At 40.2% G+C, this 26,571-nt stretch overlaps 1 protein-coding gene across 5 annotated transcripts; it reads left to right on the top strand.

Annotated features, from left to right (window-relative positions):
* The first annotated feature begins 1,448 nt into the window (after positions 1–1,448).
* ACOT9 (acyl-CoA thioesterase 9) lies at positions 1,449–24,844 on the top strand. 5 transcript variants are annotated; one of them, XM_066545431.1, is made up of 15 exons: positions 1,449–1,835; positions 3,233–3,324; positions 7,876–7,921; positions 11,441–11,611; positions 11,700–11,737; positions 13,624–13,707; positions 14,286–14,389; positions 15,185–15,258; positions 17,383–17,450; positions 18,426–18,537; positions 19,590–19,680; positions 20,556–20,641; positions 21,430–21,517; positions 21,705–21,855; positions 22,131–24,844. In XM_066545431.1, the coding sequence occupies exons 1-15, from the start codon at positions 1,822–1,824 to the stop codon at positions 22,187–22,189; spliced, it is 1,278 nt and encodes a 425-aa protein (XP_066401528.1). In that variant the 5' UTR covers positions 1,449–1,821; the 3' UTR covers positions 22,190–24,844. The 5 variants fall into 5 exon arrangements, with proteins under 5 accessions (XP_066401528.1, XP_066401529.1, XP_066401530.1 ...); XM_066545432.1 differs by lacking the exon at positions 1,449–1,835 and adding an exon at positions 2,156–2,228; XM_066545433.1 differs by lacking the exon at positions 1,449–1,835 and adding an exon at positions 2,409–2,563.
* The last annotated feature ends 1,727 nt before the right edge of the window (positions 24,845–26,571 follow it).

The raw sequence follows: 26,571 nt of genomic DNA, 5'->3' as shown, positions 1-26,571 counted from the left end.
AAAATCATCTATGCCATGTACAAATGATTTGGGGTATAAAAGTTATAGAAATAAATGTTGGGAAAGAATCCAGCCAGGCCTCAGTTTTGGAGAGGGTAGAAGTATTGTATCTGGATACAGTAGAAGTCCCTTTGGCTCTGATTCTGCAGTGTACTTAAATTAGGGGGAAATATCTTAGGCTTTAAAAAGAAACCTATGAAATCTATTTTTTTCCTTATAACTAAGGGGGGGGGTTGCACAATGAGAAGGTGTTTTTATTATGTATCACAGTCACAGTTTTGTCTTTGGCACAGTTTTCTGCACTGCCTAGAGGTGATTCTTTCATGGCAGCTTGATTTTTGACCTTTCAGCATGCATGCATACCAGGCTTCCACATTTTTTTTTCCCACGACCAGATGAGTGAGAAGCTTTGCAACAGCGCCCTCAGCTTTTTTCACGGAATCACAGAATGGTTTCCGTCGGAAGGGACTTTAAAGACCATCTAGTTTTCAGGTGTTACCCTTACATGTAATGAATACTCTGGTTAATGTCCTTTGTGTTTGCCAGAACATGTTTTCTCATATCCTCCTCCAATCTCGCTGGTCATTTGCTAAGTCTTCAGCAAGGTGTGCTTAGCACCTTCATTGCTGCATACACTGTTCTGCTGGCAAGCTGAAATGGCCAGTGAGAACCACAAACATTGTGGCTGGTGTGGAAGCCACGGGCTGCACGGACACGTGTATAGATCCCAGTCCTGGGGAGGTGCAGCCAGGATTATGGAACTGCTCTGGTCCTTATGGGCTCTGGGGTGTCATGGCCCAGAGCCAGGGCTGCCCCTCTCACACACCCCAGTGCAGGCCCTGTGTCATCGCTGCTCTGAGTTTCTCCAGCTCCCAGGAATTTAAAAAAAAATAAATCTGATTAATTGAATTTGTTGATTATTTGCCAGTGCAAAGCACACAGTTTATTTAACACAGCTCTAGTTTCACAAAATCAATTATGTTGGAAAAGACCTGAGATTATCGAGTCCAACCTGTGACCGCACACGAACGTGTCAACCAGATCACGGCACTGAGTGCCACACCCAGTCTTTTTCTTAAACACTTCTAGGGACGGTGACTCCAGCAACCTCCCTGGGCAGTTCATTCCAAAGTCTAAACACCCTTTCCGTGAAGAAATTGCTCTGCCTAATGTCCAACCTAAATCTCCCCTGGTGCAGGATAAGACTATGTCCTCTCGCCCTGTCGCTGGTTGCCTGGGAGAAGAGGCTGACCCCCACCTGGCTACACCCTCCTTTCAGGGAATTGCACAGAGTTAATAACGTCACTCTTCAAGATTTTAAACCTCTTCTCCTTAGGAAATTCCGAGCCTCTCAGTTACCTTCCCTAGCAGTGCCACCAAGTGACGGGCCGGGGCAGGAGGCCGTGTTCCCCACGGCCGTGTGACGGCTTGGGGCGCGCCTCAGGCTCCGGGCACCGCGCCCAGCTGAGCGCCGCCAGCCCGCCTTCCTCACGGCACAGTGAAAAAACGGAGCATTAAAAAGAAAAAATAACGATGTTTATTAAGAGCGAGTCCCGGCAGGGCCCGCCCGCTCTGCCGGGCCCGCCCGACGACTAACGGTGTCCTGCCCCAACCTCCGCCCCGGGGAGCGGCCGCGCTGCCACGGGGACACGGGGCAGGCCGGGGCCGGCGGTGCCACCCGGGGATCCCGGCGGAGCGAGCGCTTCCAGCTGCGGCCGGCCCTGAGCCCTTTCTGTGCGCGGCGAGCCGGGAGTGGCCGGTGCGGGAGGACCGTGTGGCTGCGGCAGGCGCGGCCCCGCGGTGACAGCCCCGGCGAGCACCATGCTGCCCACCCGGTAAGGCGCGTCCTCCGGCGCGGGTGGGGAATGGCGGCCGGGGGAGATGGTGCTCCCGGCGGACCCAGGCCCGGGGCTGGGCAAGGAGGCCGTGCCCCGACCCTTGCTCCGCGGCCGAGACACGCTCCGCCATGAGGGGCTCGGGGCGCGGCCAGGGCGGGGCACCCCGAAACTTGAGCAGCGCCGCAGGCAGCGCGGCCTCGGGCGCGGCGCCTGGGCCGGGCTGGGGCAGCGGGCGGGCGTGAAGGGGCCCTGCGGGCTGCGGCTGTGCCGGGAGGGCGTTTGCTGGCCCTGCCGTGACACGCCGAGCCCAAGGGCTGCAGCACTCACAGAGGCGTTTCACATCGCCATCCACGTCATTCCTGTGCATACGGGACTCCGCTGCCTTCGGAGGTGTTTTGTTTTTTGTTTTTTTTTTTTTTTTTTTTTTTTTGTGTGTGTGTGTGTCTGTGTTCCCGTTTACTCTTTTAAGTCCTCCATGAGGACTTAACATCTGCAGACAGTGAGGGCTTGTGTGTACATGATACATATGTGTAGATAGTGTAGATTTGCATGAAGGGGGGAGAGAGAGAGATGTGTAAATGGCCTTGCTTTTCTGTTGGACCTGCCACCTTTCCTTTTTTGAGGTGGAACCTTAGTCCCAAAGGAAGAAAGTTAAAGGACCAGCAATCCATATTCCTTGTCAGGATGATGCTGTGAACTGTCACAAGGGGATTTACACACCCTCTGTGTGTTTTTGTGTTAGCACAGTTATGCTTGCCTAGAGGAGTAGTGCTGGCTAGTTACCTTGTAGAAAGAACACTTAGTGAATTGTGGGTGGATTACATTCTCTGAAGGGTTTCACGGTTGTTCCTTCTTGCTTAATGGCTAAGAGGTTTATATCCTGCACTTTAGGCTTTTTTGAATTGCTGCAGCACTAAGCCATGGAGGAGAAAACCAGGCTTAGCTGAATGGAACTGCTTGTGATACCTTGTGAAATCTTTTTTAGTATATTCCTCCTTCCACTGCTATGCATACCAGCCAAGTGCAGGAGAAGTGTATGTTTAGGGTCATGGATGATTTCCTGGAGGCACATGGACCCCATCTGTGTTAAGATGCTACAGGGTAGAAGCTGCTGTTGAGTCTAAGTTGGTTGTCTTGGGGCATCTGAGTAGTCAGTGAAGAAAGCAATTACTGACAGTGAAGCATTCTTCTTTCTCGTTTATAGATAACAAAAGGTATCAGTTGGAATTTCAACTGTCTTGGAACTGTTGCACTGATAGTATCTAGTTCTAAAAATCAAGCTGAAAATAAGGACTGGTGTTTCTGAAACCACCAGAATAATTCCAAAATTAAATCCTAAATTCTTTTTGTGGGATTATTTTTAATGACACAAAATTCTTCTGCTCTGCCTATAGGTTGTGCATCATGAGGAAGCTTCCTTCTGTTCTGGCTAGGACACTCACTTTTGGGACCAGTGCCTCCCCAGGGCTTCCTGACATGTCTGAAGGTAAGGTAGATGGCTGTGCTCTGGAAGATTTCATGATGTTACTGAGGAGTTTATTTTTCCAGGTGATGTCCCTCCATGTATTAGTATGGTTTGGATAATGAATGTGCCCTTGTCTGTTAGCTCATAGTAGTAGTGTTCAGGAAGCAGCAGACAATCACTGGATGTTTGGAGGTGGATGGCACAAATATCCATAATCATTGAAACTGCAGATTTAGAGGCTCCTCTGGTTCTTCAGCCTTGGCAGAGCTTGGTTCTTTTCTGGCAGCATAACTGCTGCTCAGCTTGGGTCTTGATAGAAAGCCCATGTAGTGCAGATAGTTACAATGAGACTGGAGAGAATGACCAAGAAATAGGGAACTGAGAGGAAATAATGCTGTACAGAACTTTTAATCCGTCAATCCTGTCAATTTCACAAACTTGTAGAAATCCTTAAATCGGATCAGCAGCATTGCCTCATGAAATTGCTCTTGTCAATAGAGCTTTGTATTGAAAGGTTGTTTCAGTGCTCCAATAGTAATAAACCATAATGCTCCTGTTTCAGAAGCTTTTAAAAAAAATTTCTTGCATTCCAATCCCTTGTACTTTGAAAAGGGCAGGAGGAAAAAGGCTGGAGCCACTTACAAGTAATTCCTTCATGGAGTTCTGCTTATTTCTGAGATCTTCTTTTTTCCTTTGTTTTCTAAACAGAAGACACCAACAGTTACTGGTTATCCAATAAAAGAGAAAATGAGGGTTATTTGTTGTTAGAGAACTTATTTTCATTGTTGTTAATAAATGGCAATTTAGGAGGTTAAAGGAGTGAAGCAAAGATACATGATGTTGCATACTTGCAGCTTGCCCTGAGTGTTTATTTGAAGATTTGGAAATGATGACATCTAGAAGGCCAGTAAAAACAGTGAAACAGTGAGGTCATCCTGGTACATCCAAGGGGTACTAATATTTTGTGGACTACAATAACTGTAAATATTTGAGATTCTGTTTCAAAATTGTTCAAATTCAAAGTTTTGCTGATATGTAAACTATTCTAGTGTTGTGTAAACTATACCTTCAATTTGATATCCATGCTTTCACAAAACACCAAATACTTTTTCTTACTTGTTTTTCACATGCTTCCTTCTCACAATTTTGGGTTCCCATTGTGAATGCCCTCACTTCTTCCATGGCTCTCCCAAAGGCTACACAAAGCAGGACTTTGGAATTTTCCTCTGAAAAAACTCTCATCCCACTTCCTGAGAAATGCTACAGGTGGTCTTTCCAAAGTTAACACTGTTTGTCAACAGTACATGGTAGCCCTGAGTTTGAAGAACTGTTTGGGGTTACACTGCAAGCAGATGCCACACAGACTCAGACAGAGAACTGGAAAGCTGGCTTGAAAGGAAAGCACAAACTGAGTTGAAAACAAAAGGACACTGACTGTAAATCAGGCAAGGATAGATTGCCTGCAGTTACTAAAATTAAGGAACATCTGCCTAAGCAGAACAGAAGCAGGTAGAATAATCAGATAACTCCTTAGTAGGTGTAAATTGCATTGTTTCTTTTCACTGTTAATCTAACCTGTGTTTTGTACTCCACAGGACAGTCACCCATTCATGTGAATAATGGTGTGTTGTGGTAATTTGTACATATTAAAATATTTGCTATAACACTAAACTTACTCAGCTACTTTTTTTCCTTACTTTAGCATTGATGAAAAATGAGGTGCTGTTATTCTTCTCTGTTGCCTTGCTTAAAGCCTCTTTGCCTTTGGTGAATGGTCCTGGTCTTAATTGTGGCAGTGTTGCACTAAATCTCTGTCAGCACACTCTGTCTATGGTGCTGGATAAAACATTTCTAAGAGGCTTGTGGGTTACAAAATCTCTCACTGCAGCTGCTCCTGCAGTACTTGGCTTCATTTTAGACATTTGAATCTGTGTCCTTCACCTCAGTCAGAGCAAGCTCTGTACCAAATCTGGTGTTCTTCCTGAACCTGGATGCAGCTGGGGAGGCATCAGCACGAGGGGCATGGATCTCACTGGTAGAGGTGAATGCAGTGTCTTGTCCAGCTGCTCTCCTTGTGTCCTTTTCCACAGCACAGTGCAAATAAACTCAGACCCTGCTGCTGTGGCACTGGTGATCCACTGATGCCAGTTTAGGAGATACTGTGCAATATGCTATGTGAGCACTATGGAGAGGTCCCATTTGCTATAACTGTTTTACACACTTGAGACATTTTCCAGATAAGAAAAAAAAAGCTTATAGATTTTTGTTCTTAATTTTCTTACTTAAATTTCTGTTGTTACTTACTTAAATTTCTAATATCTAGAAGAGCAGGATAGTCTTCCCAGAAGGAAAAAAAGGAAAAAGTTAAAAGCCATGTACTTATGAACTGTAAAATGGACAGTTTTGTTGTTAAGCCAAATCTAGTATTAGTAATCTTCTAAACAACATTTAGAAACACTTTACATTTTGTCCCTTTTATTGTCAAGATAAACATTTTAATGTTTTCTTAGCCTGGAAAATATTTATTTTTATGCCTAAAACTGAAATCAGATGTATTAAATGGGACTAACAGCTTGTAGATATTCTTGCAGGTTTGGACCCGAGATTTTTTTTTCAGAGCTTTTTACCTCTTTAGAGATGAAAAGGAAGATGAGTTTAGTTTAAACAAAGAGAAAGTGCTGTTTATTCCCTGTCCATCCCAGCACAGTCTGCACACTGTTGAAAACTTGATGTTTTGTGTTCTAGAAGCTGTAACAGTGTTTCTGCTAACACTGTGTTGATCAAATGCATGCTATGGCAGCTTCACAGGTGGAGTATGAGTAACAAGACAGTAATACCTATTCTGTAAGCCTGCTGCTGCTTAAGGAAAAAGGAATCAGACCTTCCCTGTTTTCAAAAGAAGTCAACTCTCAAGATTTTCAGTCAGGTTCTCTCCTTGAAATTTTTTTTGTTCTTAGAATTAGTAGTAGAAGTCTTCTAATTTCAAAACATGTTTTTAGCCTAATTTTCTAAAGAAATGAGGTCTAAGCAATCTGTTTCTTTGTCTTTGTCTGCCTATCTTCTTGTCTTCCTCATCTTCCAGAACCTTTTGTTGATGTCAACCAAAATAGATGAGCCACCAGTCTCAAAGAGAAACATATTTCCACAAATTTTGTGAGAATTGGCTTCCAAATGAGAGATTTGTTAGGGTGCCAGAGCTGGTGCTGGAGTCAGGCGTGGACACTGGTGTTTGCTGGCTGTTGGTGAGTCACTGGATCCATGTGCTGGCTGCAGTCATTCCCTTGCCTGCCTCTGGCTCAGGCTGGTGCTTCTCTGGCAGGCAGGCAGAGCAGAAACAGGCTGGGAGTGCAGGGACAGGGGTTGAGGGTGCTGCAGGGAAGGAGCAGGGAAGGGGAGCTTTGGGGTACAGCACTAGTGGTGGTGTGGGGGCACTTGGGCAGAAGCTGAAGTGACTGAGGAGGAGGGCAGCAGAGCTGAGTGGATCTGACTGAGAGAGTGGAATGTGATTTAAATCCTAGGAATTCAGCTAGGCTCCTCCAGGGTTTATAGGCCAGCTTGCTGATCACTGTGAATACTCTGATCAGGCATTTAGTTTGAAAAATGCCAAGCCTGATAAAGAATCAGCTTGTGACTCACCAGCAGCCTCTTTCAATTTCACCAATGAAATTCCATCAGTGAAATTCTGGATATTTTTTGGTTGCTCTTCCTTGATGTGTCCCCAACAGTTGAACCTCCTGGTATAAAAGATCTTTGTATATAAGCAAGGGATCTCTTCTATACAATTCTCAGCTTTTCTTCTGAGCTTGGGAATTGTTGCTGCTTGTTTTCAGATGTTTCCAAATAGCCAACATTCACCAGCCATGAAGTAGTTTGGTAAATTTGATGGGACCTTAGCACACCTAATAATCTCATTTGAGAAAGAGTAGAGAAGATGCTTATGTACATTATTGTTTAGGAAAAACTTGTGCAGAACTACTGTTAACTCTGAGAGTGCAAACAGGGCCAGAATAAATTGTACAGGCCTGTCTTCAGTGTCTTAACACTGTATTCTTTCAGACTGCTAAAAATTTGGGCTATGAAACCTCGCTGGCAAGAACCAGTCTGCTGATACTGCCTGCCTTCGTGGGTGGGATTATTTAATTGGTATTCTCCTCATTCCATTTCCCAGCTGCACTGTTCCCTTTTATGTTCTTCTATGACTTTCTGATTTATGTTATCTCCACAGTTTGTGTTTAGGCTTAATATTTTCACATCAAAATTCCCCAATCTAATCTTGATGCATGCTGTCTTTCAGCTGTTAATTAGCACTGGAGGTGACTGATTGCCCTAACAAACACTCTTTGTTGACTATATGCAATAAGCTATGGCATCATGTTACTCAGCCCATTCCTGTGATATGCCTACTAACAGCAGCAGTCAATTTGGCCACACTTTCATTTCTGGGCTGCTATTTGCATGAATTTGCTTAATTTTCCTGTTCTGGGATGAGGATTTTGCCTTTAACACCAGGCAACCTCATGTTTATCACTTGCAGAACTAAGCTTGATTTGCTTTGATTTCTTTTTTTTCCAGTGCGGAGCAAATTGAGGGATATAGTGGGAGCATCTACCAACTGGAGGTACAGTGTGCATTACATCTATTTTACTTCATTTGTGAAACCAAGGTGGAGTTCAGGGTTGTGGTAGTGAAAGTTAACAATAGTTAGCTTGTTGTCAGGGGAAATAAAAGATCCCACTAAAAGGTAATTGAAACAAAGCTTCTGCATTGATACTTTGTGGATCACAAATTTCTAAGATTTCTCTGGTAGAAACAAAATATCTGATACTGGTGCTTACCAGATTGTCCTACTAGCTTTGAGTCCAGTGGGAGTTAGGAGCTGTAGAGTCTGGCTGTCAATGCTGTGTTGCTGTTACCTCCTGAGTTATCTCTAGGTGGGTTGCCTGCCTGGTGGATTTCTCCTGCACTGGATTCAGAGGTAGCTGAGCTTGTTCACTGTGTACCAGGCTGGTTCTAAATGGCACCTGTGTCTCTTTGGAAAATTGTCAGCTTGGGATCTGGGTGTCCTTAATCAGGAGCATCTTGAGCATTTCCTTCGTCTGCTCTAATTTAATTTTTGATTAATTTACATATACTTTAAATAATTGCTGGTTTGGCTTTATTCAAGTTACTTTCCTCCTCCTCTATTACATTGAATAAGCCAGAGTTGACTGTAACCCTCTGCTGTTACAGTCTGGAAAAATCAATTTAGCAGTCTGGAGGAATTACACATTGCAGTTTGGTTGGTCCCATGTGTTTTGTTAATTTTGACTGTGTTTGCTGAGCTCTTTTTTCCCACTTTGTGCAGTGAAAGAGAAACGAAGAGAGGTATGCCTGGATGAAGTGTCTGATGTGTCCAGGCCTTCTGACTCAGTTTATCTAAACACAGCTTCAGTCATTCTAACAAAAATGCCTGAATCTGGGAACCTGATTTTTGATTAGTAAGAGTAGTATCTAAGCATGAGGGGGCTTGAACTTTTCATCAAGTCAGCTAGAAAGGGCCCTAGAAATTGTTTATGAAAAAGCCTTTCCCACATCCCTGAATGGCTGAGGAGGAATGATGCCATATGCCATTCGAAAATCGAGATTTTAGAGGGCTCTGGTCAAGTTTGATCTTCCATCTATTTTGTTTCCCCCACTTTTCCCATCCTGGAGGGAGAGCAGACAGGCCAGATCACCACAGCAGTGTTTTTCTTAGACAGGTACTTCTCTCATGCTGTACAAAATACAGCAGAAATGGTTTGCAGATTAATGGATCCTTTCGCTAACAAAGAAGTAAAGCCAGGGAGACCACAGATGGGAATGCTTGAGAATGACAGGTTAAATACAGAGAGGTTTGGTGGACATGGATTGTGTAGCTTGAGAGAGTCCACTTTAAAAATAGAGTGACAAAGAGTTGATACATGTGGAGACTGAACAGCTGGGGATTTAACTGAGTTAGGCCACAGAAAGACTAAAGAGGACAAGAGTGAGGAACAGCTTGATAGGGGTCCTGAAAAGGGAGCTGGGGAAGGACTGATGTACATGTCTGGAATGCTGGGAGAGAGAAGGAATGTGTGTTGGAGGAACATCTTTAACCATTGATTTTGCTAAAAGGAGACTTTGGTTTGTGATTTCTCTTGTAATGGCCAGTGGCATTTTGTATTTGTTATGAAAAAGAAGTATCTTGCTTACGTGTTTATTCTGTTTTTGTGCTTCTAGTTAAAACTATTAATCTCTTCATTGTTAAATATAATCTAGATGGGGTTGTGGCTATTTTGGAAATATATAAACATTTATCAGGATGTTTAGGGGAGGTGCTAGTTAATATTTAGATGAATTATTGTTACTGTATGAGTAGTACTGCAGTGTGTAACAGTATTTGTCTGTTGAAAAATGTTACTGCTTTGAGCCTGATACTTCTGCATATTGAAGAACACATTCTGAAGTGGAAGTCAAGAATTCTGCTGCTGATCTCAGAGGAGCCAGGATGGAGCTGGTGAAAACAGAATATAGTTAAATTTTTATTGTTAGGTTTCTTTATGTTTGTAGACAAATTTCTGATTTACTTTCTGATTAATTTCTTCTAAGCCTTTCACTGAAAGAACTTGGAAAAAACTTTCTTAAAGAGCATTAAGATGCATCATCTTGAACCTTGCATCTTTCTTTAGTCATCCAGTAATATTCCATTTCTGTTTAGTGGCATAACTTTTAACATTAACCCTCTGCAGAGGCCGTTATCTTTCTGTTTCCTGTAAACTGCATGGTAATCATATTTCCCAGATGAGGTAAACCACATCTAATGTTTAAAACAAACAAACAAATGAAACTAACTGAAGTTTTCTGCTTCACTTTCACTCTCTTTGATCATGGATTATTTGCATTTTCCCAAAGCTTATTAAACAGAAAAGAGGTAATATACATATGTTGAAGCTTGACTTTCTGAAGTAATACTCAGCCAAGCAAACCTTCATATTAAGTGGCTAATACCCAGAATTCATCCAAAGTCAAAACATAAGACAAAATTTCTTTTTGGTGAAAAGGTTTTTCTGTTGTTTTCTTTATTTCTTCTTCTTCTTTTTTTAATTGGTTTTGTTAAACACAATGTCACTGAAATCTCAGCAATGCAGCAAGCACAACTTGAAGGAATGGCACGCATCCAGAAATTTACATTAAGTTTGGTTGCTTCGTGTTTTATGCATTCTCTTGCTCTATGAAATGGATCCATATTTTTGCTTACTGCTTGGCTTTATGCAACCAGAACTGTTGCATGTTTAACCCTTAGGTTTTTAATAGATGGGTATAGATTCTAGGGATGTTATGAAATACTTGCTTTATTCAGTCAGGTTGCACTTCTAAGGGGAGGAAACTTTGGAACAGTTAAGAGAGCATGTTGGGCAAGACTGTTACATCTTGTAGATAGATACCTGTGCAAGGAGCCAATGTGGTGGATTGGAAAGAAGTGGAAAAGCAACTCTGAAGGAATTGTTCTCCCTTTTCTGTGTTGTTTCTTTCTGTAATTTTCTATAATTTTAAGATGTCTGTGTAGAAAGAGAGAAGCAAAAGTAGGTTAGTTTTCTTTGTCTTTTAGCTTACTCTTAGAACTGATGCTGCAAAGGATCAGTTTTTAGAACTGAATTCACCTGTGGATGATGGCAAGTCCTAGCAGATTAGTTCACTTGTCATTAGTGCTAGCCAGCACTGTGCATCTACTTTACTTCTTGAGAGAGATTGTAAATTGGTGGTCAGTCCTTTAAAATTGGCAGTGTGGAAGATGTGTGGTACTGTAGCTCTGGAAGACATGCACAGAATCTCATAGGTTAAATTATGTGTGATCTGTTCTTTTCAAGGGGAATGATTTTGGTAGCATTCAGAATTTGTTCATCTCATTAGTGTGGAGTATGTGCTTGCCACTTGTACACAAACTATTTAAAAGATTTCTGTAGTAGTCTTGCTTAAGATCTCTCATTTTGTGCATTTCACTTTCTTTTCAAGGCACGCTCACTGTGCCTTGCTATATCTACGATTTGGTTTTAACTTTGATCATCATTGATGTGACATCTTTTAGTTAGGGTTTCAGTTCTCTTGCTGTACTTCGGAGTAAAAGTTTTTTTCTTACCAGGGATCATGTGCAAGCAATGCAAGAAAGAAAAGCTCTCCATACTTTACTGGCAAAACAGCAGGAAGATCTCCCTCCTAGGAGAATGAAGGATAGCTACTTGGAAGTTATTCTGCCTCTAGGAAGTCAGCCTGAAATAAGAGAAAAATACCTGAATGTATACAACAGTGTAAGGTAACAAACCATGTTACACCTACAGGAAACTGTTAACTTCTGTTTGCCATATATGTAATTATTTCATTGTCAATCTCCTATATTGCAGGTTTGGAAGGATACTTGAAGATCTTGACAGTTTAGGAGGTATGTACCTATGTCTTTGTAAAGGCTGCACAAAGTGAGTTTGATTACTGCTGAGCACTGGTTGGTATGACACAGTAGGGCCTTGGAAGGAAACCCATAATTCTGCCATCTCAGAAGGAAGGAAAAAAAGAAGACACTGGTACTGAAAGAGAAGGAAGGATGATAAAGAATAGATGGATGCAAAATTGTTTGGCTTCCTGCCTCTGTCAGATTTTTAAAGGACCAGCTACAAAAATAATTTACTGAAAGGGGATCCCAAATTATGAATTTGCATTTTCAGTGTGAACTCAGAGAAAATTTGCAGAGTGCATATTAAAAATGAAAACTTATGATTTTTTTAAATTGTAAAAAAAATCTCAACCAAAATTGCCACAAATACCAACAGTTAATGAGATGCAAATATCTTTATATTATATATAAGAGAGTATAATCTGGAAAGCATGTCATGTATCCATTGGAACAAATTAAAAACAATTGAGGTAAGTTCTTGGGTTCTGCAAATTGTTGTTAAGGGTAAAACCAACTCAGTTATTTAATGAGTACTTATTTGTGGTCTTGAAAGGTTTACCATCTTTTTCTTTTGTGTAATAAGTGTGAGGTTGTTAATAGAACTGGGAGATATTTTTTTCTTAAAACATTACCACGTGACTTCCTCCTTCATCCTAGTTCCATAACTGGTTGGGAACTTTTTGATGGAGTTTTTTGACAAAGAATTAAGTACTTAATAAGGGGAAGTTGTGAATAGGACATCTTTTTTCTGTTCCTTCTGAGAGTTCAGATGGACGAAATTGAGGAAGGCAGAGAAAGAAATGAATGAGTGAACAAATGCATGTACATTGTCAGATGAGATGAGCCTGTTTTTCATTCTGTGCCTTGTTTAATTTCCTCAGAAATCTGTGAAGATCTAATTTTTTTCCTGTGACAGCACAGAATGCCTTTACTTTGTTTACAGTCATACTGGGCTTCAGTCAGTCCCACTGGGGATGTATTGTTTTGGGTTCATCAAGATTCTGTCCCAGTTAAACAATATTCAGGGTGGTCATATTGATACAATAAGTTGATAGGCTTAACAGGTTTTAGAATTGTGACTTCAGTAAACATAGGGAAAAACAATCTTAGATTACTGGGAACGATGGAGATCTTCCAGATCACAGATCACAGAATATTCTGGTTGGAAGGGCCCCACAAGGATCATTAAGTCCAACTCTGAAGTGTATGGTCCATATGGGGATTCCTTCTCTCTTATCTCAGTAAGTACAAGACAGATACTTTTGATAATGAAGATCTGTATTGAGTGAAAATTACATGAACACTAGGAAAAAAACATATCTTTGCAGCCTTGAATTACTCCAAGGAGTCTGTTTACTTGGGTGTCCTCTTATGAACAAAGCTAATTAGTTTAAGTAGTGGTTTGCCTAGTAGTAATTGCAGTGTGATAAATACCTCTGACTATGGTTTTGTGCCTGTAAGGCACAGTTTATTTAATCTCCACCTCTTAAAAGGAATCAGTATTTAAAAAGTCCTCAGATAGCATATATCCTTGGACAGCCTTCATGAAATCAAAACAGAAGCTAGGAGAGTCTGAGACAGGGAGCTGCTGAGGTAGAGCGAAGAGATTGTGTGGGATTGGAAGTCAAGTGATGAGCTGGTTTAAAATGCTTAGTTAAATTTATCTTTGTAGTAAGTAAATATGCAGAGAACTGAGGTAGCTGCTGCTGTTTTCTTTATAGCAATCCCATGTGTTACATACATGAAGATGTGGAAGCTCTGCTCTCCTATAGTAGGATACTTTAGTTTGTGTTTTCTTATGCTTTGCAAAGATGACTTTGATCTGCTCCACTTAAGTTTTTGCTAAAGAGCTGGCTCCATTTTTGATCTCTTCACAGTTCTTATCTGCTACACTCACACCAAGCAGGAAATGCAGCAAAGGTCTCCTTTGTCCATAGTTACAGCTCTGGTGGATAAAATCAGTAAGTGGCAATTTAGTAAATACAATAGTTTCATCTGCTTGTCTTGCTCTTTCATCAGCTACTGCCTTCTCATGGTTGTTATTGAGGATACCTTTTTCACTCCTGTTTAGTTCACTTCATCTTGTTTTAGCTTTGAAGTTTTCTGGCTTTTGTTGACAAGAGGTGGGAAGAGGCTTCTGTAGATGCTTTTCAGCATTTCATGTCATTTCCCTTCAAAATGCAACTTAATGGTTCCTGCGCTTTTGTGTTTAGTTTAATTTTGGTGTGCAGATTCTTAGCTTCATTTTTGAACAGAGTTTGTTCTGGTGAGTTGGACCTTGCTTATGTTGCCTGGTCTGCTGAACACTCCCTTGGATCTGCTGTCCACCTCTGTGTCTCCTTCCTACTCCTGGTTTCAAAAGTCTGCAGAGGCAGAAACTGCAGACAAGCAGTGTGGTCCCTTGCAACAACTGTCTTTTCTGGGTTGTCTTTGTGTGTGTTGCCACTTTCTGATCACATAAAGGTCTTAGGAAATCTGACCTGTCTAGTATTAGCTGTGAGTGATCTGTCTCCAGTAACCCCTAATGTTTGTCTTGTAGATTTGTGCCAGAAGATTATACATCCAGACTGTGACATCAAATTCACAGGCAATGTTTCTTGGGTTGGGAAGACCTCCATGGAAGTGAGGATGCACATGCTGCAGGTTGGTTCCTGGGACTTCTCTCCATCTTATGACGGGTATGAGGTGCCTCAGGGGAAATTTGCAGGAGCATATAGTGACAGCACAAGGGGGGATGGCTTCAGACTGAGAGAATGGATTTAGATGAGAGAGTGGGAAGAAATTATTTACTGTGAGGACAGTGAGGTACTGGAACAGGTTGCCCAGAGAAGTAGAGATGCCCCATACCTGGAAGTGTTCAAGGCTGGGTTGGATGGGGCTTTGAGCCATCTGATCTTGGAAGGTGTCCCTGCCCATGGCAGGGGGATTGGAACAGGATGTCTTTAAGGTTCCTTCAAACCCAAATCATTCTGTGATTCTATGATAATTCAGGTAAACAGGTACATTTTTTAAATTCAGTTGTTCTCCTTAAGTAAAGTCTCTGATGTAGAAGCTAATGTTACACCTTTTTGTTCTGAACTCCTTACAGTGCTGGCATTAGTGGCAATTAGTGGTATATATAAAAAAAAAACTATGGCATTTCTCAGAGTAAAGGTTAAGTGGGTCCTTATACAATGACAGTGTTGATTTCCTCTCCTCCCTGCTCAAAGTTTTTAATAAGCATTCCCTGGTAAATGTTTACATTGCAGAATTCCTGAAATGAAAGTTTTTATTATTTCCTTATGTTTGACTGATTGTGAGAGGTGTTGGAAGGAATGACAGAATGTGAAAGTAAGCAGAATTAACAGTATGATTGAATAGTTTATGTCAACTAAATAGCTTGCTAAGCACATTTCCAATTTTAGAGCTCAGGAATGTATTTTTCTGTGTCTCTTTTAGCAACATGATGGTGATTACAGCCCTGTGTTAGATGCAACCTTTGTCATGGTGGCCCGGGACCCAGAGAACAAACGGTAATTTGTAGGATGGGAAAACTTTCCTGACTTCTGCTGTGCTGAAAATGGCAAACATGGCAGCTTGCTCTGTATGTGTAGAAGCCATATAATGTAGGTGGTAAATAAACCACATAGTTGATACTTTCTGCTTGCTAGTGTTAACTTTCCTGTGACAAGCTTCAGACTTTAGCAGTCATGATACCAGGAATTGCTGGTAGTCTTGGGATCTGACCCTTTTTTTTTAAACCAGATTTTTCTATGTGTTTAAGTGACTGGTCTGAATGAACACAGAAGTGAATGAGTCTGCTAGAAACCCACCTGCATTCTAGTAGTTGTTAGAATTAATGATTGAGTTTCAGTGGTTAAATAGTCTTTGAGTGATTAATACCATTAATTCCCTAATAGACACTTAATAGGTGTAATCAGAATAATTCAGGTTAAAACTTGCTTGTGTAACTAAAATGAAACTGTTAAGTATTCCCACAGAACATAAAAAACCCCAGACATTTATTTTGTTATTTTTCTGGTTTTACTTTCCCTATAATTCCTTAGCTATTGGATTAAAAGGCTTCTCAGTTGCCCTCTAGGTTTATGAGTTCAGCATCAGAAAAATTGGCTGTAATTCTTACCTCTTTCCTATATAGCCTGCCCAAGTAATAAACATTTCTCTGTTTCTAATTAGCTGAAATAATTGCTTGTATTTAACAAAGATATGTTTAATGAAGGGGTTTTACTTGATATAATTATGTGGTCCTGATAACATTAGAAGTAGTTTCTAGATTTTTTTCCTTCAGATTTGAAGGAAAAAACCTAGAAACAGTGAATATACTATACATTAAGAAAACAAATTATATTATGGTTCCCATTTTAAAGACTAATTTTTCAAAATAATGACATCAAACCTAATGTAATTACACAGTAGCAGATTGACTGAGGACAAGATTACATGGACTTGTGCAGATAGATGCAAACTTCCTTGGCTGCTGTACAAGCTAGCTGGCCACAGGCCAGCTGTGTTGTGGAAGCATTCTGTCCATATATGGAGGGTATTTATGTGAGGTCAAAACCCTTCAGAGAGGTACAGGATATGTTAGTTTGGCTGTAGCCCCACAGAAGCAGCATTGTGTGGCTTTGGGAAGCTGGTATTTCAGCAGCTTGGGGCTTGGCCAGGAGAGATGATGTGTGCTGAGCTGACAGGAGATGAGCTCTGTGATGGACAAGGAGCTGGTGGATGTCCAAAATCCAGAGGTTTAGCAAACCAGGAAAGATCAGTTTGTTGTAAGAAAAAAGCACCTCTCTGCCTCTTGTTGCCAGCCCAAGTAAAGGCTAGGGGTAGAGGTGAATTGTTCAGCAGGTCTCTGTGTGTGTGCATGTATGTATATGTATGTTGTTCTCAGCATTTATATAAATGCTGAAAGTTAAAATATAATAAAATTATAAATATAATATAATTATATATATATAATATAATTATAAATAAAATATAATAAAATATAATAAAATTAGAAACTATGGGGAAGAACAGTTCTTGAAAATAAGTGTTTGTCTTTACTTGTGCAAATAATTAAATGTTATATAATTAGGTTAAAGTAAACTGATTTTTGCAGTAGAATAAACATAGAAATGTTGTGCTCAAGGCATGTCATAACCTTTGATAAGTGGTACACGTGGTAAACAGCTTTTGGCTGTTGATAAGGCTGTCAAGGGAGCATGTAGATTATAAAAACACTTGCTGGCTCCAGCACTGTGCTTCTTCTATTCCAGGAGGAATGGTACCAGTCAAGTTTTGGTTTAAACTATCCTAGATCATCATGTTTCATTTGCTGAGTTTCTGAACAGCTTTATTCTTGAACAATTTTCATTATAATTTATGAGTACAATTTTAGCTTCTTAAGAACCATAGATGTGTTACTTTCTCTTTCCTGATTGCACTAGGTGGTGGTTGGATCATTTAACTGCCTCTTCAGACCTCAAGCTAATGTCATATTGTATTGGCAGCCATATTTATTTTTATCATATTACCTGAAGTATGTAATTTCATCTTGTACTGTGTATGTGAGCAGAAATGGAAGACTGTTACAATGTATTTATGGGACAAATTCTTGTAAAATTTGTAACTTAAAAATACCTTCCTGTCCATAGGCCAGCATTTGTTAATCCACTCATTCCTGAGAGCCCTGAGGAGGAAGAAATCTTCAAGCAAGGGGAATGTATGTCATATTTCCTGGTAGTATGCACATCTGCCTCAGTTTCAACTTAATAGCTGGGAGGAAGAAAAGTTCAGGAATTCTGCTACTTAGAAATGTTCCTAATTTGTTTAAAATCAGAGTTTTGTTCTGTCTCATTTGTGTCAGTAGAGTAAGAGAGTTGAAAAGCCTGCTACCACATGCTTGGAAACTCTTTGGCTAAACTGACAGACACTCCTGATGTGCTCTGCACACCCTCTGGACCTCTCCCTTGGCAAGATGCTCCCCCTGCTTTGGATCTGAGTGCAGCACAGGGGCTCCTAATACTCTGGCCAACTGATTACCCCATGGTGGGCCTGCAGGACATCACAGCTCCTCACCTGTCTGGGTCCCCATGTTCTTTTTGGAAAGAAACTCAGGGGAAAAAAAGGGGGAGAGCAGGGGAAGGAGCATGTAGCTCCATCCTCATTTGTTTCAAGCTGGGGTTTTTAAGTGGAGAATTGGAAAAACACTGAAGACTGAATAAACTGGACAGAAGATCTTTTAAGCTAAAATTTCAATCACTGCAGCCTATGGTAATGAGTTCTGTCATAAACTTTCATTTTGTGCCATTGGCAAAACCTGAAGCTGATTGTTCTGTACGGTTTCTTGTTAAATATGTTCTTTGAGGGCAGTACTCAAGTTGTCTGTAGGATCAGTTTGTGTATGGGTGTCATAAAATATGTGTAGAAGTTCTTCATCACATTGGTGAGGAAGTTCACATTAGTGAACTTCTGCTTTATTTTTATTTCACTGCAGTCAAAGTTCTCTTTGGAGCCAAATTTCTCTTTGGATCTATAGCACCATGAAGTTACAGCTTTTAACTTGTGGGGGAAAAGGAAAAATAAATGGAAAGATGGTTGATTTCAGGTTAAAATCTTCAGAGCCATTATTTGTTTTTTCTTTGAACTTTAACACTATGGTTTTGTTTTTGTTTTTTTTTTTTTTTTTAATATTCAGTGAACAAGCTGAAGAGGATTGAATTCAGCACTGCTTCCTTACTGAAAATGGCTCCCACTGCAGAAGAAAGAAACATTGTGCATGACATATTCCTTAATACACTGGACCCAAGGCAAGAAGGGGAGGGGTGAAGGAGAACTAACATCTTGTGGAAGAGAAAATTGCCTTTTGAGTGGGCATTCATAACAGAGTAGTCTGCAATAAGTGCTCATTTAAATTCGGTGGCAATTTATTTGAAATGCAGGTACAAACTTTAATATGAAATCTGCAGCTCTTAGAGCAGTCTTCTGTTGTTCTAAACAAGCTGTTAGGAATAATTTTGAGGAAAAATGTTAATAATGTTTAAGCAGATAAGAGAATTGAATGGTTTTGCACTCATGACTTGCACAATCAGTTTTCTGCCATGATATCTAATTAAAAAAACGGTGAGGGCAGGAACTGGTCACCTTTTAACCAAATAACCTTGCAATGTGTTTTAAATACAGTACTTGACAACATTATTTGAGGGAGTTGTTAGCATGCTTTTCTTATACTTGAGATTGGTGTGAAGTCATCTGATGCCAACAGCAATAGAACAATGTTTAATTACATTAGTGCAGTGTTGTATTTACAATAATTTATCATTTCTGTGACTTATTAGCCTATACAATTGTTATTTTTAAAGCTGTTTACCAAGGGCAGACCTGCTTTCTCTTAAAATTAGTGGTTGTACTTCTGTCTGGGTTTGAAAACTTCAAAAACTCTCTGCGTGTTTGATGTTGAATTATTCCATTAGCTCACTGTGTGCTTTTATTTCCTATTACGACTTAAAAAACAGAGCAAGGCTTTTCTGACAAAGAGTGCACTTTGTGGTTGTGATTCATCTTTCCTTTCATGTACCTTTCTCAAGCCTCTTCATTCACATAAACTTGCACTTTAGCAGAAGCTTTTGAAAGATCAGGAGCATAAGTTTATTGCAGTAACAAATCGAAGGACAGCTTTAGATAAGGCTTCAAGGTCAGCTGGAACACTGTTTAGTGATACCATTTCTGTTTTGGGTTTATTTTAGTGTTCTATATTTTTGTGGCTTTTTTTAGTATGTGTCTGCATTTGCTGTTTCTGCTTTTTTGGCATGCTGAATTCTGCTAATTCTGTGGACTGTAAAGTTTATTGTCTCTTCCAAAGGACAGTGAGTTTCCGGAGTCGTAAATTACCACCCAATTCAGTGTGGATTGAAGATGCAAAGCTAAAAGGCCTGGAGATTTGCCATCCTGAGGTATTTTGAAAAATATTAATGTATTACAGAAAGTTACTTAAGAAGTAACTGTGAGAGAGAATTTTACAGGGACACAGTGAAAGAACAAGGAGTAAGGGCTTTAAACTGAAAGAGGAGAGGTTCAGAATAGGTATTAGGAAGAAATTTTTACTGTGATTGTGGTAAGGCTCTGGAACAGGTTGCCCAGAGAATTTGTGGATGCCCCGTCCCTGGAAATGTTCAGAGCCAGATTGGGTGGGGCTCTGAGCAACCTGGTCCAGTGCAAGGTGTCTCTGCTTATGGCAAGGAGGTTGGAACTAGATGTCTTTAAGATCCCTTCCAACCCAAACCATTCTATGACTCTGAATTTTTGCCTAAGATTAATCAAACCACTATTTTGTGACTATGACTCTGAATTTTTGCCTAAGATTAATCAAACCACTATTTTGACCATTCTATGACTCTGAATTTTTGCCTAAGACTAATCAAACCACTATTTTGTTTGGCTTCTGCAGTCCTTGAAATTTAGAGCCTAGTTTCTTTTGCCAGTTTTTTGTTATTTGGTTGGATTACCCCTGCAAAATGGATGATTTTTAATGACCTTGTTTTCTTACCAGACTGTTCATTCTGTGTAAAGAAATTCCTTTGCAAAGTGTTTGCAAAAAGTTTCGCCTTTGGTTGCTGATACAATTTTGAATTGTTATCTTATGCTGTCAAATTAGTCAGATGAGCTCCTATTAAGTAAAGTTGCCTTGGGCATTTTGAATTTTGCATACATATTTCAGTAGTGATTTTTATATATTCAGGTGTTGGGACTTCTGTTAAATACAGTGAACTGAATTGCAGACTTCAACACAAGGCTTTGAAAAGCATTTGGTATTTGTTTCTTTGTGCAGGAACGGAACATCTTCAATAGGATCTTTGGGGGTTTTCTCATGAGAAAGGCATTTGAACTGGGATGGGCAACTGCTTGCAGCTATGGGTGAGTTGTGGACCTTCAATATTTATATAATCCAGAGCATTTTGCTCATACACAGAGATGGGGAACCCAAGCTAACCAACCTAATGACAATCTGAGCTGAAAATACTTAGGTGTCTGGTGGAATGGTGCACTATTAGTGCACAGTGCTGCTGTACTTGGAGCATCTATCATATTTACAAAGAGATTGGCATCTTGCTCCTTGGAGCTTGGGTTTTAAGCATTACTTGTCAAGAAAAAAAATACATCAATTTTCTGTTTTCTTTTATCTTACCAAGCTATTGAGATAGACTTTATAACCATATAACATATTTATTCTATTAAATAAATATTACATCTTTGCATTTAGTACACAAGAGGAGTGGGTTCTAAACTTCTTCTGTTAACTGCTTGAGCTTAGGAAGTGTGACTGAAGTCATCACCCAGCAAAGGTCTATGTATAAGTTTAATGGGGTATGCAAAGCCTGATATAAAGTTAAGTGGTTTGTATCAGTGCTTGAAAAACTTATGCCTGAGCAATGATGGAATGATGGCATGAAGATTGTCCAGCAAGTGTAAGTTATAAGATACAATAATGGTGCAATAATGTATCTTTAGAAAGTGTGTACTTCATTGATGTGAGAGATTTCCTCCAATGATGACATAACTCCTTACTATTCTGGTGCCTCTGTTTAAGAAGAGATTTATTCTCTAATGGCCTTCATTAAAATGCTGACAAGAAGATATTTTAAATTTTTGAAAACATCCCTTTTATTCTTTTATGAGAAGAAATTTCTCTTTTGTTTCCTCAGGGGTTCCAGACCCTTTATTGTATCTGTTGATGATATCATGTTTCAGAAGCCAGTAGAAGTTGGATCCTTATTACTGCTTTCTGGACAGGTAGGAGTTGATTTCCTTTTGAAAAGGAGCAAACCTTGTCTTTGCTGTCACCAATGTTACTCACTGATAATGAACAACATGTTATGAGAGTGTGTGACTTTTCTTGTTAAATGATATAATGAAATCTGTTACAGTTTTCAGCACTGCTGATAAATTACAATCTCTAACTCTTGTTTTAACTGTATAGGTCTGTTACACAGAAAAAAACTACATCCAAATTCGAGTACACAGTGAAGTTTACAATGCAAATACCAAGGAGCACCATACTACCAATATTTTCCATTTTACATTTATATCAGAAAATGAGGTCCCACAAGTTGTACCTAAGACATATGGAGGCAAGTATCCCATTAATATGTTGTCATCATAATTCTGTAAAAAAAAGATTTTTTACAAAATTTGTTTCTCTTAGAACACTGGTCATTTTAATAGATGAACTATTGGCATTTAAATAACTCATCAGGATTGCATGGCAATAGATAGATTTTATAGATTTTATGCTTTGATGACAGTGTGGATTACTTCTTCCTTTTGCCAGTCTGTTTAGTTGTAGTTGCCCAGTATTGATACACATTTACTAATGTGGTTCTCTCTTTTCTCCCCTTTATTTCAGAGTCCATGTTGTATTTAGATGGGAAGCGACACTTTACTGCAGTCATGAAAGAAATCTGACAGGCACGGGGTGCTGCAGCAGCAGTGCACCAGCATGCTGTCTTGGCAAGAGCTGGCACTAGAGGTGCCTAATGGACAGGTGCTTGTAATACTCAAAGAAAAACCCAACAACCACCCAAAACCAAACCAACCAAACCCAAACTCCACACCAAAACCTGCCTTTTCAGTACTCTTCATGTATTTGCATATATTTGGATTTTTTATTCTTTACTACTAGAATTCCTGGAAATCTTTTACATGCAAATGCTAGGAAAAGAGGCTGAAAAATGCAGTCTTAGGCTTTGGAGAGACTCTCTTTGTCTACTTTGAGAGATCTCATTGCAATCTTGGCTGTCTTGTCACCATCTGCTGCCTTTCCCTAAGTAGCTCTCTTTTGTGTTTCCCTGATAAGGGATAGAAGTTCTGTCAGAAAAAGGTGTGCAATAAGTAGATACTCACAGGTGAAGCAATTTGACCTCCATTCTTGTGTAAATTAGGTTAAGGGTCATAATTCCTTTTTGAGCAAGGACACGTGCATCTAAGCAGCAGCAGAGGCTCAGAAGTTAGTAGTGTGTGCACAATGGAAAGCAAGTGTTTCCCATCACTGGGGATTTTACCAGGTTATTGCAGCTTCTGTTTGGATGGTTTTCATGTTCCCTTGGGAGGAAACTGATTTTTGCAATGAAAATAGGTGGCTAGATGGTTATTTTTTGGCATTCTGTTTGTGTCCTTGCCAGCCTCTTCTATTTTTTTTTTGTTTTAATATATAACTGTGAGTTCCTTAGTGAATTAGTTCTCATGGCTTGGAGACTAGAGATCTGACTGGTGGGACTGGATGGGACTGGGAAATGGCATTGTAGAACAGAACATTTTTGTTTGTTAAGGACTGGGAACAGAAAAGGTAAAATGCTGCCCAAATGGTAATGGTGATGTTTGGTGCTGCAGTTAGGGGTCTTGAGAATCTGTGTTGAGCAGCTCCCAGGCCAGCTGCTGAATGATGGGATCTTTATCCCACTGAGGGGTTGTACAGCTAGGGGACAGTCTTCTCCTCAGCTGGATTATTTATCTGTTCCCTTGGACTGAAGTGCAGTATGAATATTGCACAGCTCTAAAAGTTGTCAAGTTTACCTGTGAAGGACAGAGAACTTCCCCAACATAGAGGGGACACTATGGTGGTCATAACTATGGCAAATACATAACAGGAAGAGAGTACTTGGTACTGAAGTGCTTTTGATGTAACGGAGAAAGTTAAATAATATCCAATTTCTGGCACATAAAGCCCAATTTCTTGAAATCAGGAAGCTGAGTGGATGGGAGGTGTCAACTTTTAGCAGTGAGTATGTCACAAGCGTGAAACTGGTTCTCTGGTACCTTCACATCAAGATTGGTCAGGACACCCAAAGAGGAGTTGGGCTCAGGGGTTAAACAGAAATGTGATGTCTTACAATACACGGATTCTGGCTTCCCTGTGAGGTTTAAAATCTTTTGAAAAGAGGATGCAGCAAATAGTGATTATGTCAATCAGCACAGATGCATGGACCATGTTGACAAAATTAAGTAGCATGTTGAGCTTTTCTTTCTGAGTAAGAAACCTGAGACAGTCACAATTAGGAGCATTTCCTTTGGTGCTAGGATGGCATGAAGTTCATAACCCCTAGCAGCTCTTTGCTATTCCTGTAAGGAATTGTAATAGAGCACTGTAATAATCAGCATGTTACATACCAGCCTTTCCTTCTTAAGATTCAGCTGCTGCATTGGGTAAGTTAGATTGTTTTCCAGAGTAGATACAGGGGTGTGGCCTGATCCAGAACAGATTATTGCATTGCTCTGATGGTAAGCTCTTGGTTCCTTCCATAGTTTCTCTTCAGCCACACTCCAGTGCTGACTCAGCTCTTTGACATTAAAATCTTTCATGGTTATGATGCTGTGGAGATAAATTGTATTTTCTGGGTTTTTCCTTTTTAAAACTGACTCTATTAGACTGACCACATAAATAAAGAACTGAAATTGTATCTCACCTTCTTCCCCCTTGTTGCAGGGATCAATGTTGACTGTTAAAAAATAGATCCTTTCATTTCCTGCCTTCCTATTTATTTCAGAACTATGTTCTACTCCTGAGTACCTGCAGGTTTTTATCACTGACCCAGTGATCCTACCCAGATCACTTTTTTATAACACACATAAGTTAAGGGGATCCCAAATTCATCCTCCACTGACTTTTCAGCTGCATTTAAAGATAAATTTATCATAATTTTTAAATTCAGCCTTTGGGAAGGGGTTGGAGAGAAGAAGAGGTAATAGAGTATGGAGGAAGGTGTGACATCAGAACCTCTGGATGCAGTATGCCACAAATGAAGATGTGTAGAAGAATTGATGTGTTCTCAAAGTTCATGATAACTTAATCATATACCACAATGACAGTAGTTTCAGAATGTATATGAAGCCATACAGAAAATGTGTGTGTGTGTATATGCACATATGTAAACGATAAATGCTTTTCTGTTTATTGCTATGTATATGTATTCATGTATTTTTTACCTCAAGATGGTGACTCCAAGCTGTCCCCTCTCTGGTATCTTTGTTCAAGGGTATGCATGCTGCTTTGTGCCTTTGTGTGTACGGGAGAAAAATATTCTCTGATCTCACGTTTGGAATTAAAATATTTCAACATAGTAATTCATGTTGGGTTTATGTTGCAACTTCTATCCAGCCTGTCACTGCTGTAGGTGACTAACCATTACCACAGAAGCCTAAAGGAACTGCTAGAAAATATTTTTATTTATTGTAAGCTTAACCATACAATTTTTTTAAACAAAATTAATTGACTGTGGCTCTGTAGCAGGAAGAAAATGTCTGTGCCCATTGTTTCTTGGAATAAGTGAGGAGGAGCAGGATTGCCTCCCCTTACCCTTTCACTTAATAGTGATATAAAAAGAGATTTCTGTAGGATTGGCTGAACTCAGGGCCCAAAGGAATGCCTTGTTTCAAATGTTTTTATTCTGTGGTTAAAAAAGTACTAAAATTACTCAAACTTCATATAACAGCTTCTGGTAGCCCTTTTTCAAATAGGGCCCATTCCTGTCAGATTTTGTAGCCATGTCACATTGTACAGCACTCTGGAAAAAGTTTGCAGGTGTAATGTGGGATATTGAGCAACAGTTTTAGTTCAGAAACCTGCTCTAAACTCACTGCATGCTCAATTGGTTTTACTGCACATCCAGTCCAGCCTTTGGTGACAGTGGTTTGATTGCTGATCCTGCTCTGAATACATTCCTAACTAGGCATGGGAGAGATAATTTCTTCATGGGCTAGGCACAAGCCAACAGGAAAATAAAAGGGCAAATACTCAGCTTTCATGAAAGAGAAACTGGGGACTCCTTTTGTGGAAGGTGTAGTTGGATGACCAGAGCTGCACAGAAAATACACTGGAGCACTTCTCTGCCAGCAGAGATCCTCAGCCCTGCAGGGCTCCTGTCCATGAGGCAGGAGGCACTGCTGGGCATTGGCAGGTTGGAAAATACCTGTAAGATAAATATTAAGTCCCACTGTAAACCTAATACCAGTACAGGCTCCCAGCAACGTGGTGGTTATTTTTTGGATATACTTGAGTTTGCAGAGGAAGAGGTTTCTGTGGGCAAGGAATGAGCATAACCCAGGAAAGCTGCAGAGGGCTACATCAGCTAAAACATCAAAAATCTGTGCCTTTATTATTATCTGAATTGATGCTTCTTCGATATTTCTGGAAGTTACATCCAGGAAGTTACATCCATATGTAGCTTAACAGCTGAGGGGGCACTAGAGGGGTGTGGGATGTTTGCCCAAAATAGCAGAAGAAGTTGAAGACTGCATCTCATTATTAGTCATTACTTGCCTTGCAGGAGCATTTTTTGCTTTTTCTGTAGAAGACAAGCTCACAATGGCATCTGCATTTTATGCACTTCCAAGAGAGGCCCCTGAATATATACTGGGGTTTGGGAAAGCAGAGATGTATGAAATTTAAGTTTCCCATTATTTCAAACCTCAGTTGGAGTACTGGAAGAACAGAGTGCTTTGTCATTTGTTCATTTCAAATATGTACAATCACATGGCAACTCAAGTCTTTGCTTAAGGACTACTTCCCTATTTCCCTAATACTTTTTATCCCCATTGAATTGCATTAAAAAAACCCCAGCAACCCTATGCCATCCCTTACCACATGTTTAAAATGTAAATGTGCGATTATAAAAACCTTGAAAGTTTACTCAGCTACGCTGCTGTGACTTAAACTTGCAATGATCAGAGCAGGCAGATGGCCCCAGTTTTCTTCAGTCACTAAGTGTTCTCAGCACAATTTTCTGTTCTTCACTCAGGCTGTGTAAGCTTTTGACGTGTGCTGGTGCTGACTGCTACAGAGATACACCCTG

This window comes from Molothrus aeneus, chromosome 2 (assembly GCF_037042795.1).
Source record: "Molothrus aeneus isolate 106 chromosome 2, BPBGC_Maene_1.0, whole genome shotgun sequence".
Taxonomy (NCBI): domain Eukaryota; kingdom Metazoa; phylum Chordata; class Aves; order Passeriformes; family Icteridae; genus Molothrus; species Molothrus aeneus.
The sequence above is the reverse complement of the archived record's forward strand: the minus strand, read 5'-3'. Positions and strand labels throughout refer to the sequence as shown.